Below are 15,717 nucleotides of genomic sequence, written 5' to 3' on the forward strand. Positions count from 1 at the left end.
GGGAGTAAGCCAGACGTCTGCAAAAGGAAGGGAGTCTTAAGAGAACCAGGGTCTAAATCAGAATCTAAACACGTGGAATTACATGCTCAGGGCATCCTAAGTGGTAAATTTTTATTGTTTTAAACTCAGCCTTGAATTTGGCCCATTGGTCAGGTTGGAGGAAGGTATGAACAAGAGAATCACTGAATCTAGCGCAAGCGTTGAATCGATTAAGACAGGGATTAGTAATACTAATATCTATGTGTGGACATGGACATGGGGCTTTATGCCTCGTGGACATCTGTAATTATCTGCTTTTTTTCCTTTCAAAAGAAGCTCTTTTGAAAGAATATGCAAATGAGGTACCAGACATGTAAATCTGCACCTCATTTGCATTTTCAATTCCTCTCATTTGCAGGTCTCTTTCAAAAGAGCAATGCTAGTGTAGAAACAGCCATTATGGTACTGGATAAAATTACAAGGCTTATTTAAAAATAAACAAATCATATTTGTTTCAGAATTGTTGGCATAAAGGAAGAAGTAGAGTGACACTGTAAAATGGTTCCTGTAATTTCCTGCTTCTCTGAATGGTCTGTGTTCATCATGGCTTGTATTGTGCTTTATACTAGCTTCTCTTTTGTTTGTGTATGTAGAATTAGTGTGCAATAACATACTTGACCCTATTTTTAAACAACCAGACAGCATATGTAAGTATCTGAAATAATTTTGACTTTGAGGTTTCTGATGCTTCTCTAATTCTATCCCAGAGGGGAGAAATTACCCATCTACCAACACTTGCACCAGGAAAATGCAAAAAAAAAAAAAAAAAAAAAAAAAAAATTTTTTTTTTTTTTTTGGTTATGAGGGCTTTTTTGGTCAGACAACTTACAATTCAAGGGTGAGTTTAAAACAGTAAAAATGTACCATTTAGGATGCCCTCAGCATGTAAATTCCACCTGTTTAGACTCTGATTTAGACCCTGGTTCTCTTAAGACTCCCATCCTTTTGCAGATCTCTGACATTCCCTATAAATTTTTCCATACAATGACAACAGTATTAGAATAAAATCCAGAAATCGAGTGACAGGCAAAATTATGTATATGACTCAACAAAACAACTGTAATTCCATAAATTTCATTTTCAGAGAAAACATCTTAGAGTAAACCCATAAATTTTTCATAGAACTTCATATCTAAGTTTATATCTAAACCAAAATCTTGCTTACTGTTTTAATAGTATTTCCTAAAACATATGTATTTTTTTATGGGCTAAATGAAACTCATTTGAAGTAACAATCTGGAATGAAAACTTTGTTTTTTGTTCTTTGCCTGACAGGTTGTGCTTTCATTATTTTAGAGCTATGCAGGCAATCTAGATCACATGTTCAGAAGGACTAATTAATAAAAAGCCCTTTCATAGAATTAAAGGGATTAAACTCTGTTTTAATGTAGTGTGGTCTCTGTACATTTAAAGAAAGGAAACTGTCATTATTGAATACGACAAATCAAATACAAGAATGTAACAGCAACTGATTTAGGGCCAGTTTCAACAGAAATTCCATCCAAGTTCTTGAAAGCCATTAAAATTCACTTAAATCTTTTTTTACAAGGCTTGTGCAATACATCATTAAAGCTAACAAGAATTTGTCTAATAAAACTGGACTTTATAGCATTAACATTAATGTCTGTTTTCCTTCCTGTTTGGTAAAGTAGGTTTTTGACTTTTCATGGATAGATTGTGTCTGTCCATCTTTCTAGAGACCTATGTTGCACTCACCATTATGGTATGTGAATTGTGGGAACATTTGTGAACATAATGATGTGTTGCTAACTTTTGATTTATAAACTGTTAAAAATTGTATCAGGCTTAATATTAAAAACGTGAGTTGCTGGATAACATGGCAGTTGTTGTTAGTACATATTCAATCCTGGCTCAGAACGTGGGGATGGGCAAGATGACATCGTGGGGTCACTTATGGACTTATAGTTCTATGGCTCTTTGAATGTGCATTTTCTTTCAGGAGCAGACTATGGCTATGTCTACACAGTGTGGTGCTGCCAGCAGGCTCATGCAAATGAGGGCACTTGACAATGCAAATGAGGTGCTCATTTACAAATTGCACCCCTCATTTGCATACTCTCACGTGACTGCTGTCCCAGCAGAGGCTTCAGTCACCACATAACTACCTGTGTGGATGGGGGTCTGTCGACCAAAACCCTGCTTGTTGACAGCCCTTTATCCCTGACAAAAATGAGGGATAAGGGGCTGTCAAAATAGGGGTGTTTGGTTGACAGGCCCTCATCAACATGGCTTGTTTTGTGGTGAGTGAAGCCTTTGCCAGGAAAACAATCACAAGAGAGTTTGTAAACCAGCACCTCATTTGCATTGAGTGCCCTCATTTGCATGACCCTGCTGGCAGCAGCACACCATATAGATATAGCCTATCAGTTGTGTGTCACACTGAAGCTTGGTACATACTTGTATAGTGCTTGGTCTTGCTCCTATTGAATTCTAGTGGAGTTTTCCCATTATTTTCCAGGGCAGCGGGATCAAACCCATGGTCTTTTAAGCTCTGAATAGCTAGACAGGTTTGCAGCTACACAACATTGCAGATTAAAGATGTTTTGAAACCTCTTTTCTATGGACTTGGGTAACATGCAACATTGTTTATAGGTGGTATCTGATATATGGAATAATAACTGGATAAGGACACAACTGAGGCATTCTGTATGATGGAGTTCCAGCACCTCAAAAATCAAATAATTGGTTATAACGATAAGTGTTAAAGTGGTACTGATCTCTATATTTAGATTGCTTGTGCCATAAGACGCAGTCTATGGGGAAAAGAACATTACACAGGATTTCTTAGATAACTATTAAATGTTTTATGCTATAAAGCGTCCAGCAGCACTACAATGTGTTAAAGGGCAGATGGCCCCATTTATGCCATTGCCTCACTTTGTGGTGCTCTAGTGCTCCATTGTCACAGGAAACCATGGGAGAGGTGGTAAATCACAAAGGACCAATCTCTTGGAGGCGGTGGGGGGCTGCTCTCTGCTGGCCGTTGGCATACAATTATTGCTATCTGACTCTGAGCTGAAAGGGGTAGTGTAGTTTGTGATGGAGGACACAAGTCACGATGTAACTGGCTCATACTCCAGTGTGGGTGAACAGCTTGTTTTCCTGGTTCCATTGTCTTGGCGTGGGTCTCCCTGAGCACAAATGAATTGTTAGAGACCTGTCAGTGTGAGGTCAGTGCTGAAATCTCTACAGCTTTACCTTCCAGGATAGCTCTTCAAAAGGCCTCGGGAATTTCTTTCATGTATAGGTAGGTATTTCTATATGGCTCATCACTGGAGTATCTGAGCATCTGAATACCAAACTCTGCCCATGACGTGCGGTAGCAGATTGGTATTCAAATCTACAGAGAACAACACAGGAGAGAGAAATAGATGAGGTAATACATCTTTTAGTGGATCAATGTCAGTTGGTGAGAGAGACAAGCTTCTGAGATACACAGAGCTCTCCAAGTCTGGATAAGGTACTCAGAGTGTGATAACTGCATACAAAAGAGAAATGGGTTGTTAAGCTTAAGGAGCTAACACATGTTAGGGGACATTATAGGAAAGAGCCCCATTAAACGTCTTGCAGTTGCAAGACCAAAAAAAAAAAGTGTGAGGTGATGGTTAGTGGATTGCATATTATTGTAACAAGCTATAAAACCAATTTTTTGATAAAGTCCTGGTGTTTGTTTTTGAGCAAAGTTTCGAATTTAAGCTCCCAAGCTCACCTTTTAAAGTCATTATGCACGTTTCCATTGAAGCTGAGGAACGAGAGGTCAGACACGGGGACTGTTTTGTGAGAAGCAATATGGTGGGTTTTGTCTCATCATTTTTAACTCTGTGAGCTCCTTAGAGATCATGATGATTGTCTGGTGTCACCTACATTGATGTTGTCAGGGCGTTTGGTGCGCTGAATGATGTACACTATGTGCTGTAATAGACATGAGTTAAACCCATAGATCTTGAAAGATGTATTCTGGGGTGTGTTTATCATTGTTGCAGTGGAGGTACGGTTACAGGTGTTGGGTTGGATATATCCTGCTCTGTGGGGAACTTGTTTCTGTGGATAAGCTTGTCAAGGCTGGGAGGGTTCAGGAAAGTTTGTTTGGTGTGTGGTTTTTTTGTGGTGGGGGAGGGAGCAGGCAGGAATCCCCATCGAGTATGGGCTCTAGTTGTGTCAAGTGCTCGTGCTGAATAATCTGTTCCACTTTGTATTTAGCTCTGACAGTCATAGTGTCCTTCCCAGATGGGAAGAAGCACTCTGTGGAGCTCCAAAGCCTGTCTCTTTCCCCAGTAGAAGGTTGGTGCAATTATCTCACCCATCTTGAGATCAACGTGGCTGCAACAACACTGCAAACAGGGAAGGATACTGTCAGAACCCATAATTTTTTTCATCAAATAAATGTACCAGATGGAAAACCCCAATTCCACCTGTTCACGATCTTCCAGCAAAGTTTAATTCCGCTTTTGGGCTGTAGAATTTGACAACCATGCAAAGAGAGTGTTGAAAATGAAAATGGCTGACCACTTTCTGGCTGATGGCAATTTAACTGGCCACAGAAGTTGTTTTAACAAAGTATTGTTTAGTGTGGAGAAAGATTGGGACACCCAAACAGACATAATAGTCACTGAAAACTTTTATTATGTTAGTAAGCATAGTTATGGAGCATTATGTCAACACCCTCCTTGGCAGGCTGCCATTTATGGTGCATCTTCGAAAAGCATGCGATGGCAGTCCTGTGTGAAATATGAGAAAATCCTCACAAAAGAGAATCACCATTCTGTCTCTGAAACACTTGCAGTTTCAACAGTTACTGACACCAAGGACAGACCAAGTTCTGTGGCTCCAGACCAGTATTTCTGCTGTAAAATCAACACCAGTAACGAGACTTCAATGCCATTTTAATCTGGAAGTAAACTTGGTGATGTGGCTTGGAAACCACAGAGAGCTTGCATTTCAATAATATTTACTTCAAGGTAATATCAGTTTTACTATTCTCTGGAGAAAATTTCTGCCAGCCTATGTCCTCTTCTGGGCCACATACTTTGTGGATCATAATGAGGCACTAGGACAAGATTTTGAATTTTAGGGGGCCTAATGGAACCAAACACTGAATAGTGATAAATAATCAAAACAATTTTATTGATAAAACACCTTTCAACCCCTGAAACACTTGGGATATGTAATAAAAACAATTTCTTCTTAAATTACAACAGGTCACAAAATTAGAGGCCAAAGAGGTGAACAAAACAACACTAACACTGATTTCAAAACCCCTCTGGAAAATATCTAAGGGGTGTGAGTTTTTTTTAATGGAGCAAAAAATACATAAGCCAAGTTTCAGAAAGGTGCAAATGTGATTGTGGCAGAAGCTCCCAATCTCCTACTGATTTCATACACAGTGATGTAACCCTAAACATTGGGTGACATGTGAATGCAAAGAACCATGAGATGGACACTTAAGGAAGAGGTGTTGAATTTAATCAATCAGTTGGAACTGCCAGTGCTGAACACCCAGGAAAATGAGGTCAGTTATTCAGAAGCCTCGGTATGGATTTAATTTCAGGCTTCTTAAAGTTCTTGGCCTACATGGTTGGAATTTAAAAGAGATCCTGGAACTGTCCCTTTGGCATTAGCACTTTTGAAGATAGCTTTATGAATATCAGGCTGCCTGATTTCTTATGGCTGTTGCAGAATAACTAGGCACTATAGTGTCAGGAGAAATGTCACCATTCTAAAACCTATACTGTGATTGGGTCAGTATCATTATCTAAGGACAGATGCATATGTATTTTCCTTCAGATGTACACTGACACCATATTGAGGCCTTGAAATGTATGCTGCTTGACTGGCTATACTATAATATGATGGGCCAATCAGTGCCTTAGGTATGTGCATGTAATTCTATATCCATTTTATTTTTTTCAGGGTCACTAAGTGATTTTGAATGCAACTTGATCTTCACCTTGTTCCATACTCCCCTGAAAACTTTGGGAACTGGATTAGTGGCCTGTATAAATCAGCTCTGATTCAGATACTTGTCACATCCATAATGCAAATACAGTGATGTGTGCCATTGTCAAATGCTTACATACAGTGATCAAAAATATCTCTTTTGTTCTAACACATTGAATGACGCACTCATTAGGCGCTAATGCTACAGTGTTAAATCCTGTCAGGCACCTCTCCCAGACATGTCAGATAAGGGTGATTAATACATTAATGATTACCCGGTTCTAAACTTAGCATGGCGAAGCATGAGAAATGGGGACTGCAGTATAAAATGATTAGCTACAAATTACGTTTCCTCCCTCTGTTACAATTTTGGGAAAATGCTCTTGTGGATGTGATGTCATTGCTGTTGGGAAGATGGTCTTTGTCTACACTAGCACTTCTGTCAGCACAACTTTTGCTGGTCAGGGGTATGGGGAAAAAATGTCTTCCTGTCCAAGGGTGAATTTCAGTGACAAAAGCGCCAGTGTGGACAGCGCCAAGTTGCTGGGAAGGTGCTACCATCACTTGTTGGGAGAGGTTTAATTATGTTGGTGGTAGAGTTCTCTCCCATCGGCGTAGAGTGGCCACATAGTTGACCTCTACATGGATGCAGAGGCTATAGTACAGCTATGCCACTGTAAAGTCCATAGTGTAGACCAGCACTCAGCAACCTTTATCACCTCATGGACCACTTCGGCACTCATTTATAATTTAATGGCACACCCAATATAAATAACCCAATCCCCTCTCTCCCCCAGAATGGCACCCCCAGCCTGCTCTCCCCCAGCTCTAATTTGATGTAGGTGACTCACCAGAGCCATTGCCATCACTGCTGCCATCCCAGAGCCACCACTGCTGCCACATGCTTCTCCCACCAAGGGGTGGCGCATGTGCACAGAGCAGCAGATGGTGCTCCTGGTGTGCAACTCTGAGGCACGCTTAGCACTGCTTAGTGGCACACTTATGTGCCACGGCACACTTCTTGCAGTGCAGTGTGTAGATGTATATGTGATTTTTTTCCCCCCCGCCCCCCCCCCCCAGCCTGTAAGGGAAATAATGAACGAAAGCTTGTCTAACTGGAAGAATTTCTCTAGTAACTATTAAATTCTACGAGTTGAGAGTGGGAAACCTGAAGAAGCATGAAATGCTCAAACATAGCCACTAATACACTGTAGTAACAAAAAAAAAAAAAAAAACTGGGAGAAAATTCTCACTGTGGGTTTGAGACCAATTAACGGACATGTGTTAAGCCAGCCTCAGCCTTAATGTGAAGCAGTGCTACCACCATCTCCCTGAATTTTTCTAACTTTTTTTTTCCAAATTCAGGCATCTGATTAAGCACGGAACACTGCCAATATTTTCCACCCTTCACTACCTTCATACGCAGGTAAACCGTGACTGGTGGTTCAGTCTAACTTCAGTGCACATGTATACATTGCAATGAGTTAAGAAGAGCATATCAGACTTGCAATCCCATTCTGTTAAAATGGAGTTTATCTCCATTTAGTTATGTCTCAGATGCTGTGGCTTGTCTGAATAGGCACAGCATTGGAAAATTCCACATGCACCAGGTGGATTCGCAATTATGTGCTGCTCCACAATCACTATTTCTCCTAAGAGCTGGAGTAGTCTATGTAGTCTTCGCACATCCTCATCACCTGAAGGGGGGCCTAGATGATATTCATGTAATGACTAAACCGCCAACCACGGTACAAAGAGTCCTTTGTATGCTGTCATGCCAGGAGTCCCTGCAAAATTGGGCTGTCTGCTGTGTCATGGGCCCCACTAGGTCTGCAGAGACCAGGGCAGGTACAGGCCTATGTGCTGCTTCACTGCTAGCTCCCTCTTGCTCATTCACTGATTTACCCTCTTGCTTTCTTTTTTTCCCCCGCAAACACCATCTACTTGAACTTCTAAGTGAAAACTTTTTCAAAATATATTTTTATTCCCTGCCCCTCCCCGCCTACAGTAGCAAGATAAGTGCCACTACTGATGTTCACCACAAAAGTGGAAAGCCCTTGAAATCTGTAGCTCTAAAGGCTTGTCTGATATACCATTTGACCTCTTTTAGAGCTGCAGATTTTCCATGTTCTGCCTCGACCTGACACTGCTTCATGTAACAATTTCCTTGTAGGGAAGTCCATACTTCCTCTGCCATCATAAATGTTATTGGGATAAAAGGCTCACCTTAAAGTGTTGTGAGAAATCTGGTACACATCATTCTGTGTGTTTTGAGGGGAGCTTTTGACTTGAAAGTAAAGCTGTGTGTGTGCCACTGTACTCTGGAGGGGGCACATAGGGGCAGTGATGCACAAACTTGAGCTGCTACAGAGAGCTTTGTGCAACTCTTCGCTTCCACTGTGGTGAGATGTTTCAGCATGCAGGGCTATAGAAGTGCAGGTTTAAGCTCCCATTTTAAAAGCTTTGCTTTTAAATAGGGGTACATCTCGCCTCCAGTAGGCTTAAATTATGGTGTCAAGTGGGTTGGATATCTAAAGTGTAGCCTTTTGCTTGCAGAAGTAGGCCTCATGGGGTGGGTATCATGGGCCAGGAGAGGCTAAGCTAACCCAAAATGTAGCCCCCACCTGTGCTCCACCCTGATGCCCCCCTCTTGCTCCCCATTTGCCCCTGAAGCAGGCAAGGCCTGAGTTCTAGCCAGTAGCCTGAAGCTCAGGGCTTGAGCCTGCTGGTGGCCAGGACAGCTCCAGGCAACCAGGGAATGGGGTGACCTGGGGCTGGAATTGCTGGGGTGGTTTGGAGTAGCCTGAGGAGTCAGGTGACTGAGGTGGGTGGGCTGGTGCTCCTCCAGCTGAGCGTGTGAGGGGAAAAGAACTCAAGGCTGTGGTGGGGGGGTGGAGGGAGGCCAGCAAGCTAGCCGCCCTGAAGCCTCCCACTTTAGATTCACCTGCTGTCCAGGGCAGGTCATAGAATATAAGCTAATCCCCTGAGAGCTCACTCCATGAATTCATCTGACATGCTGTTTGCAGATTAAAACATATTTTTAAAAGGGATGTCACCCTGGCGAGAAAATATTTCTTATGCATTGTGGCAGATTCTCTATGGCGTGGAAAGTGGGAGACAAAGTGTAAATCAATTAGATTAGTTTAATGGAAGGACACATCCTTGGTCTGCTGTCCTACTCCAAATACCTCAAAAAACTTACTGCTGACCACATGATCACCTTCTGCTGCTATCTCCTGGGGCAGAAACTTCGCTGGAAGCTTAAGAAATAGGTGGGCTGCCTCCTTCCCGTGTGAATTTCCACATTCTCTCGTGTTTTGGGTTTCCAGTAATGTTAACTTTAACATCAAACTTCCTGGTCTTTGTCTCCCTTCCCACTAAGGCTATTAACATTCACCACAAAACTGAAAGGCCCTTGAAGTGTAGGCTTCCCTGAAGGCTTCTCTGACTTTTCCGTGCCTTAGTTTAGAATTGCAGACTTTCCATTTGATGCTTCGCTCTGACACTGCCTTGTACGATAAGTTCCTTGGAAGAAGGTCCTGCTTTCTCTGTCAGCATAAATTGGTATAAAGCAGGGGTCAGCAATCCCTGGCACTGGTGTCAAGAGTGGCACATGGAGCTCAGCCCCACCCCTCCTCCGCTATGCAGCAAGGCAGTTGCTCAAAGTCATGGCTGCCTGTGGATTAACAAAAGACTAGCTCAGTGGTGTCCAAAAGCAAGTCAACCGATGGCCACGTGGTCCCCCCCCCCCCCACCGGCCAGGCACCCTACCTCCCGCACCTCTGGTGACTCACCAGAGCTGCCCAGTCCTGTGCTATGCATCCCTGAGAGCTGCACAGTGCAGTGCCAGTTCCAAGAGCTGTGCTGCCTGAGCTGCCCAAGCCTTGCGCCATCCCACAGCGTGAGCGTGCCACAGGAAGAGCCACCTCCACCGCTGCCACCACCCTTGTTCCACCAAGTGGTGGGGTGCATGCGCAGAGGACGCTCCACCTGTGCGGCTCTCACAAGCCACATTGGCCTCATCACGTTGTCCAGTTCGCCACATGTGGTGAGCGGACAGCGTATTGGACGCTGCAGGACAAGCTAATGCTACCAACCACCACCTACACCGTAAAGCTCAGCATCTTTATTTATCAATGAAGCTGTTGTGAGTAGGACTATTAGTGGCATTTGGCCCATACACAGAGGTCAAAAAGTCAAACTTCAGCACTCTGCCTCAGAAAGGTTGCTGACTCCTGGTATAAGATGTTTATGTATGAACTTTTCCTCTTAAATTATTGACTGTTTGCTCAATGTTAACTTCACTTTAGAATCTTTTAATCCTAGAAATATTTAGGTTAGTTCTGCTTGGTCCCCTGACCAGAATTTTCTGGTTTTCAAGAAAACAAAAAGCAGCAAAAATCAACCAACCATTCTTGTTTGTTAGAGAATAAAAAATAATGAGAGCAAAACCCCCCATCTTTATAAAATTGGACAAGCAGGTGAGCACTAAGTTCAATGAGTACCCTAGGGTCTGTAAGAGAATTCCTGTTGAACCTGAAGTTGGAGGAGAGAGAGAGAGAGGTAATTTGGTTTGGGTTTAATTATATGGTAAGATCTTCAGGGCACAAAGAGATTCCCGCCATGTTTGTACTGCACCTGCACTGTAAGTGGGAACAATAAGGCAGAATAGAGCACAAAAGGTGTGACTGCAGTATGCACAGTAAATCTGTTGCAAAAAATAGTGTTGTGAGTAATCAGATAAGGCAATAAATCATTTTGTTTGTGTAAGCATATGCATAGATAGGTAAAAGTTACTTGCATCATTTCAGTAAAGGCCTCCTCCTGTGAAACGTCTCTGGCTACTCACCAGAGCCAATTAGTTAGTCTTGCTTAGGTGTACAGTGCATTTATTCCACCAGGCTTTTAACTGAAACGTTTAATGAAGGCTTTCAGTTTAACCTTGTCTGCAGCAGGGAGGCTTATCTCTATAGCTTTTGCCCAGTTGTTATGATGGAGTTTATCCAACCTATGCAGGTGGCATGGTTATATTAATTTTAACATTCAGCTGCTATTGCAATGTGCACTGCATAAAAACTTAACTAAATTGCTACATTGAAAAAAGTGGCTGGGGGAAGATTCAGACAGTTGTAGAACCTTGTGATTTGAAAAGGCCTGTTTGGTCATCAAATGCACCATCTTCTACAGATTATTCCCTCCTGTGCATCTACTATTGTTTTGCACAGTTTTAATTTTGAATTCTCAGGATGTGAACGTTTCACCCTCCTCCTCGAGAGATGATCCTATAGCCCAATAGACCTTCCTGGCAGGAAGATTTTCCTGAGATGGGGTTTTTCTCCAGTTCTTTATTTCACATCTATGGCAAAACTCTGGCCAAGCCCTGAGGGTTCTGCACTTCCAGCAAATTAGTCTTTTGCCTCAGAGGCTCACTGTGATCCTTTACACAGCCACTTTCCCTTTACTGGAGACAAGGGTCATAGCCTACTGAGCTATCCTTATCATCAGCTGGTCTACAGTTTGCAGGTAAAAACCCTTTGGTAGTCCAACTTCCCCTTCAGTGGAGTCCCTGTAGTGGCATTGGATACATTGAGGGGGAACTCTGGGCCTGCCCTCTATTCCTGGATTCAAGCCCAGTGGCAACAGACAGAGTTTCCCATACTCCCAATCTGGCAGCTCCTTCCTTGCAGCACTTCCCCAAACCCACCCAGTACCTTTGCTTTGGTATCCAGCAAATGTGTCTCTTCTCCTCAATATCCTCAGTTGTTCCCAGTCCTGAGCTCACATCTAGTGTGCCTCTTCACTCTCAGGCCTTGGGCTCCTGCCTTCCCTGCAGGGAGACCATTTAAACAAACCCCAGCAGTTCTTTAATGGGCTGCAGATAAACTGATTAGCCTGCTGCTTCTGTCAAGTTCATTAGCCCCAGGTGCCTGCTTGATTGTGCTGCATGGGGCTTGGCCTTGGTTTCTCAGGGAAGAAGAAACTGTTTACCCAGAGCCCAGTATATCTGCTTTCCATTGCTTGATCTATACTATGACCTAAATGAATTGGCCTAGGGCTCTGGCATGAGCTGGCACATGCCACCGTGCTCATATGTAGTCTGAAGCTCCAGCCCAAAGCATGAGGGATTTGGAAGTGAATTTCTATGGAAAGTAATTGAAAACAGTTTTGATATTTTAAGTGACAATAGACGATCATCTTCAGAAACAGGTTAAGGAAATGTGGCTCATTTTCTCCCAGGCATATTTGTGGGGACGGTTACTTCTGTTTGTTATGGAATGGAAATTCCCTGATTTCAAACTGAGATTAAACTTCTGAACAATGTTTTCTAAAATGGTATAAAATAAAATCAAAAATCCTTGTCATATGTGTTTTGAGCAAAATTTAGAGAGGGGGTGTCAATGTTCTGATTGTAGAAAACTGAATACCCAAGTTCTACCCCTTCTCTGAGGCCCTGCCCCTGCTCAGTCCAGCCCTTTTACCCTGTTGTCCCTCCTCTGCCTGCACTTGCTTGCTTATGTTAACCAAGCTGGTGCAGGGGGTTGGAATGTGGGAGCGTGTGTGAGGTCTGGGGGAGAGTTTTGGTGCAGGAGTGGGGGGCTCAGGGCTGGGGTGGGCGGTGGGATATGGGGGGAGGGGTGCAGAGTGCCTGCTTTGCATAGTGCTGACCTCAGGTATCTCCTGGAATTGGCAACATGGCTCCCCTCTGGCTCCTAAGTGGGAGGTGTGGCCGGCTGGCTCCAGGTGCTGCCCTGTCTGTAGTTCCTGGCCAATGGAACAGTCAGAGTTCAGAGCAGAGGCATCACGCACAACCCCCAGCTGCCCTGTGTGGGAAAGCTGGAGGAAGGACATGCCATTCCTTCCAGCATCCAGACAGAGCCAGGCCAGACCCCACTGACCAGACTTTTAAACAGACTGCTCAGCAGTGCTGATTAGAGCAACAGTGTTCTTTTGTGACTAGGCGTTCTGATAAAAAATGAGATATCAGGCACACCTACTTTAAAGTAAATTCTCTGAGGTGTCTTACTCATAACTAGAGCTGTGCAAATAACAGGTTATATTTATTTATTTTTGGTTAGTGTGAATTTTAGTAAATTAAGTGGAAAATTCAAATTAAGCTGAATGAAACATTTTGGTTTAGACAAAATTAAATATTTTGGCTTTAATACCATTTTAAATCTTTTGGTTGTAAAAGAAATAACAGGAAGTTTAGAAACAAAATGTAATTTTGAACCCAAAAAAACCGAAACATTTCATTTACAAAGTGTCAAAATAAAACTCTGGGGTTTGTTTTGCAAGTTTCTTTTTGCCCAAAACAATGTTAAAACTGACCTGAATTCACAAAACATGTAGGCGTTAAGTCTTCATCTTTCACTATTGAAAAAATGTTCCATGCAAAAATTTTCTCCAACTGGTAACTTTATCCCACATGTGTAAAAACTCCCCTGCTCTGTTTATACAAAGTTGTTGCTTCCCCCCTTTGTCATGCCTATGTTACAAAATTTTTGTTTATTCAGAATCACAAAAGGAATCAATTCTCCATTCTTTCATCTCCTCTCTGTGAGTCATGTAAGATGTGGTTTATGGATGGCTAATGGAGAGTGTTTTTGTAGGAGCCACTTGCAGAAGAACTGGTCCCCCAGCTCACTTCTATGTTTAATATAATCACATTTCTGAGTAGGACTATCAATCTATGAGATTTCTCAGGTGCTAAAGTTGGGCATGTGTTTGAGCACCTTGTTAAACCGGGGGATTCGAATAGTAGTGTTATAATTTTGCTAAGCCATGCAATGTTAAATAAAACGTAGACACCAGAGTAAATAACGTATTTTTGTCTCATGCTACAGAGCGAGGATCAAAGGGGCATCTTGATCTGACAGAGCTAATAGGAGTTCCACTCCCTCCTTCTGTCTCCTTTATCACTGGCTATGGAGGGTTTCCAGCTTACAGTTTTGGACCAGATGCTAACATCGGCCGTCTGACAAGGACTTTAATACCACAGACCTTCTATAGGGATTTTGCTATTGTTGTTACAGTAAAACCAAACAGTGATGACGGAGGTGTATTATTTGCAATTACTGATGCCTTTCAGAAAACTATATACTTGGGAATGAGACTATCACCAGTAGATGATGGCACCCAGAGAATAATCATGTACTACACAGAGCCTGGTTCCTCCATCTCCCGAGAAGCTGCTTCCTTTAAAGTTCCAGTGATGACTAATAAATGGAATCGGTTTACAGTGACTGTGCAGGGAAATGACATGGTTCTGTTCATGGACTGTGAAGAATATAAGAAAGTTCAGTTTCGGAGGTCAGCTCAGGCCTTGCAGTTTGAATCCAGTTCTGGCATATTTGTTGGAAATGCAGGAGCAACAGGATTGGAAAAATTCACAGTAAGTACAGTCTGTTGGATTCTAAGTGGTTTTGATAGATGCCGCTTTCCAAAGAAGTTCTGAGCACAAAGAAGTCACATCTGGAATATCCTGTATTTTCCATGTACATAGAGCAAGCATACAGTTAGTCTAGACTACAGTTATTTTAGGGACATTAACAATGAACATAGATGTATAACCTCTCTGAGAGAAAGGGGAGTCTCTTTCATTCTAGAAGAGCCTCTGTCATGAATTGCCCTTGCATTGCCCCACAGCAAGCACAAAAATCAAAATATTTCATACACCACAGGATACATACTTTTTTCCTATTAAATAAAGTAATATGTTGATTTCAAGGTTAGCCCATCGAGTTGGTTCTGAAAGGTAATGCTGATCACCTTTTTTTTAATGGCTGTCACCCATACGCACATATTTACACTCACAGATATGTGAAAAAAAATGCTGTGATATGGTTTGGTGGGACTTTTTTTGATGAGCAGAGAATGGCTGCATTATGCAGTAGGCTTGGTTGATGTGGATTTATGGGCAGGTGAGGTACTCAGAGGCATGTGTGTTTTGTTGCTAAGTTTGCAAAGTCAAGCACTAGAAGCTTAGGAAATGTTTAAATTAAATCAGTGCCACCTTAATTGCCTCCTCTTGTGCATTATGACACGGTCTTTCATTATGTTATCACATGCTAACGTTTACATAGGTCTCTTACATTATTCAGGGCAGAGAGTGGATGGTGCTCAAGGAACGAATGAGAGTTGTGTAGGTAGTGAAGCTGAGGTCTAGAGGCCCTCTTGCCATAGAGGTTGGGATGTGGGCAGACCGAAGATGAACAAGTGGGTAAGTTAGGTAAATAAAACACAGGAGAATTATTTTCTCTCTCCGCCTCTGCTACGGAGTTCCTATGGAATACTGAGCAAGTAACTAAAGCCGAAAGTGCCACTAGTGACCATTATTGGTGTTCCTCGTTTTGAATGCCCAAATGGAGACACCATGGCTTGATTTTCGTCATTGCCCTGACTTCACAACTGCATCCCAAATCAGCTAAAGCTATGGATGGATGGTACTACCAGCAAAGACCATGTGGTCCAAAGGAAGAAGCGTGAAGACTTAGGAGGTCATGAGTTCTTATTCTAGCTGGCTGTTCAGATCACACCAGCCTTCTTTTTAGTGTTCCCATCTGCAAAAGGGGGATAAGAAAATCTGTTCCTCTATACCCCAGGAGGTTGGTTGGGTTACTTAATGTTTGTGTAGTGCTGTGATTATATATAGTGATGTAAAATGCTGAGTACTTTGAAAAATTAGCCTCTAGGTGTCTTCAGTCAGGTGCCCAGTCACTG

The 15,717-nt window shown here is 42.5% G+C and overlaps 1 protein-coding gene across 3 annotated transcripts in view; it reads left to right on the forward strand.

The window, feature by feature from the left end:
* The window catches only part of COL15A1 (collagen type XV alpha 1 chain), a 242,956-nt gene that overhangs the window by 77,212 nt on the left and 150,027 nt on the right, over positions 1 to 15,717 (forward strand). For all 3 annotated transcript variants that reach the window (XM_074987940.1, XM_074987942.1, XM_074987941.1), the window contains one exon: positions 13,842 to 14,389. In XM_074987940.1, coding sequence (XP_074844041.1) covers positions 13,842 to 14,389 — 548 coding nt within the window. The remainder of the gene's footprint in view (positions 1 to 13,841; positions 14,390 to 15,717) is intronic.

This window comes from Carettochelys insculpta, chromosome 2, assembly GCF_033958435.1.
Source record: "Carettochelys insculpta isolate YL-2023 chromosome 2, ASM3395843v1, whole genome shotgun sequence".
In the NCBI taxonomy this organism is placed as follows: domain Eukaryota; kingdom Metazoa; phylum Chordata; order Testudines; family Carettochelyidae; genus Carettochelys; species Carettochelys insculpta.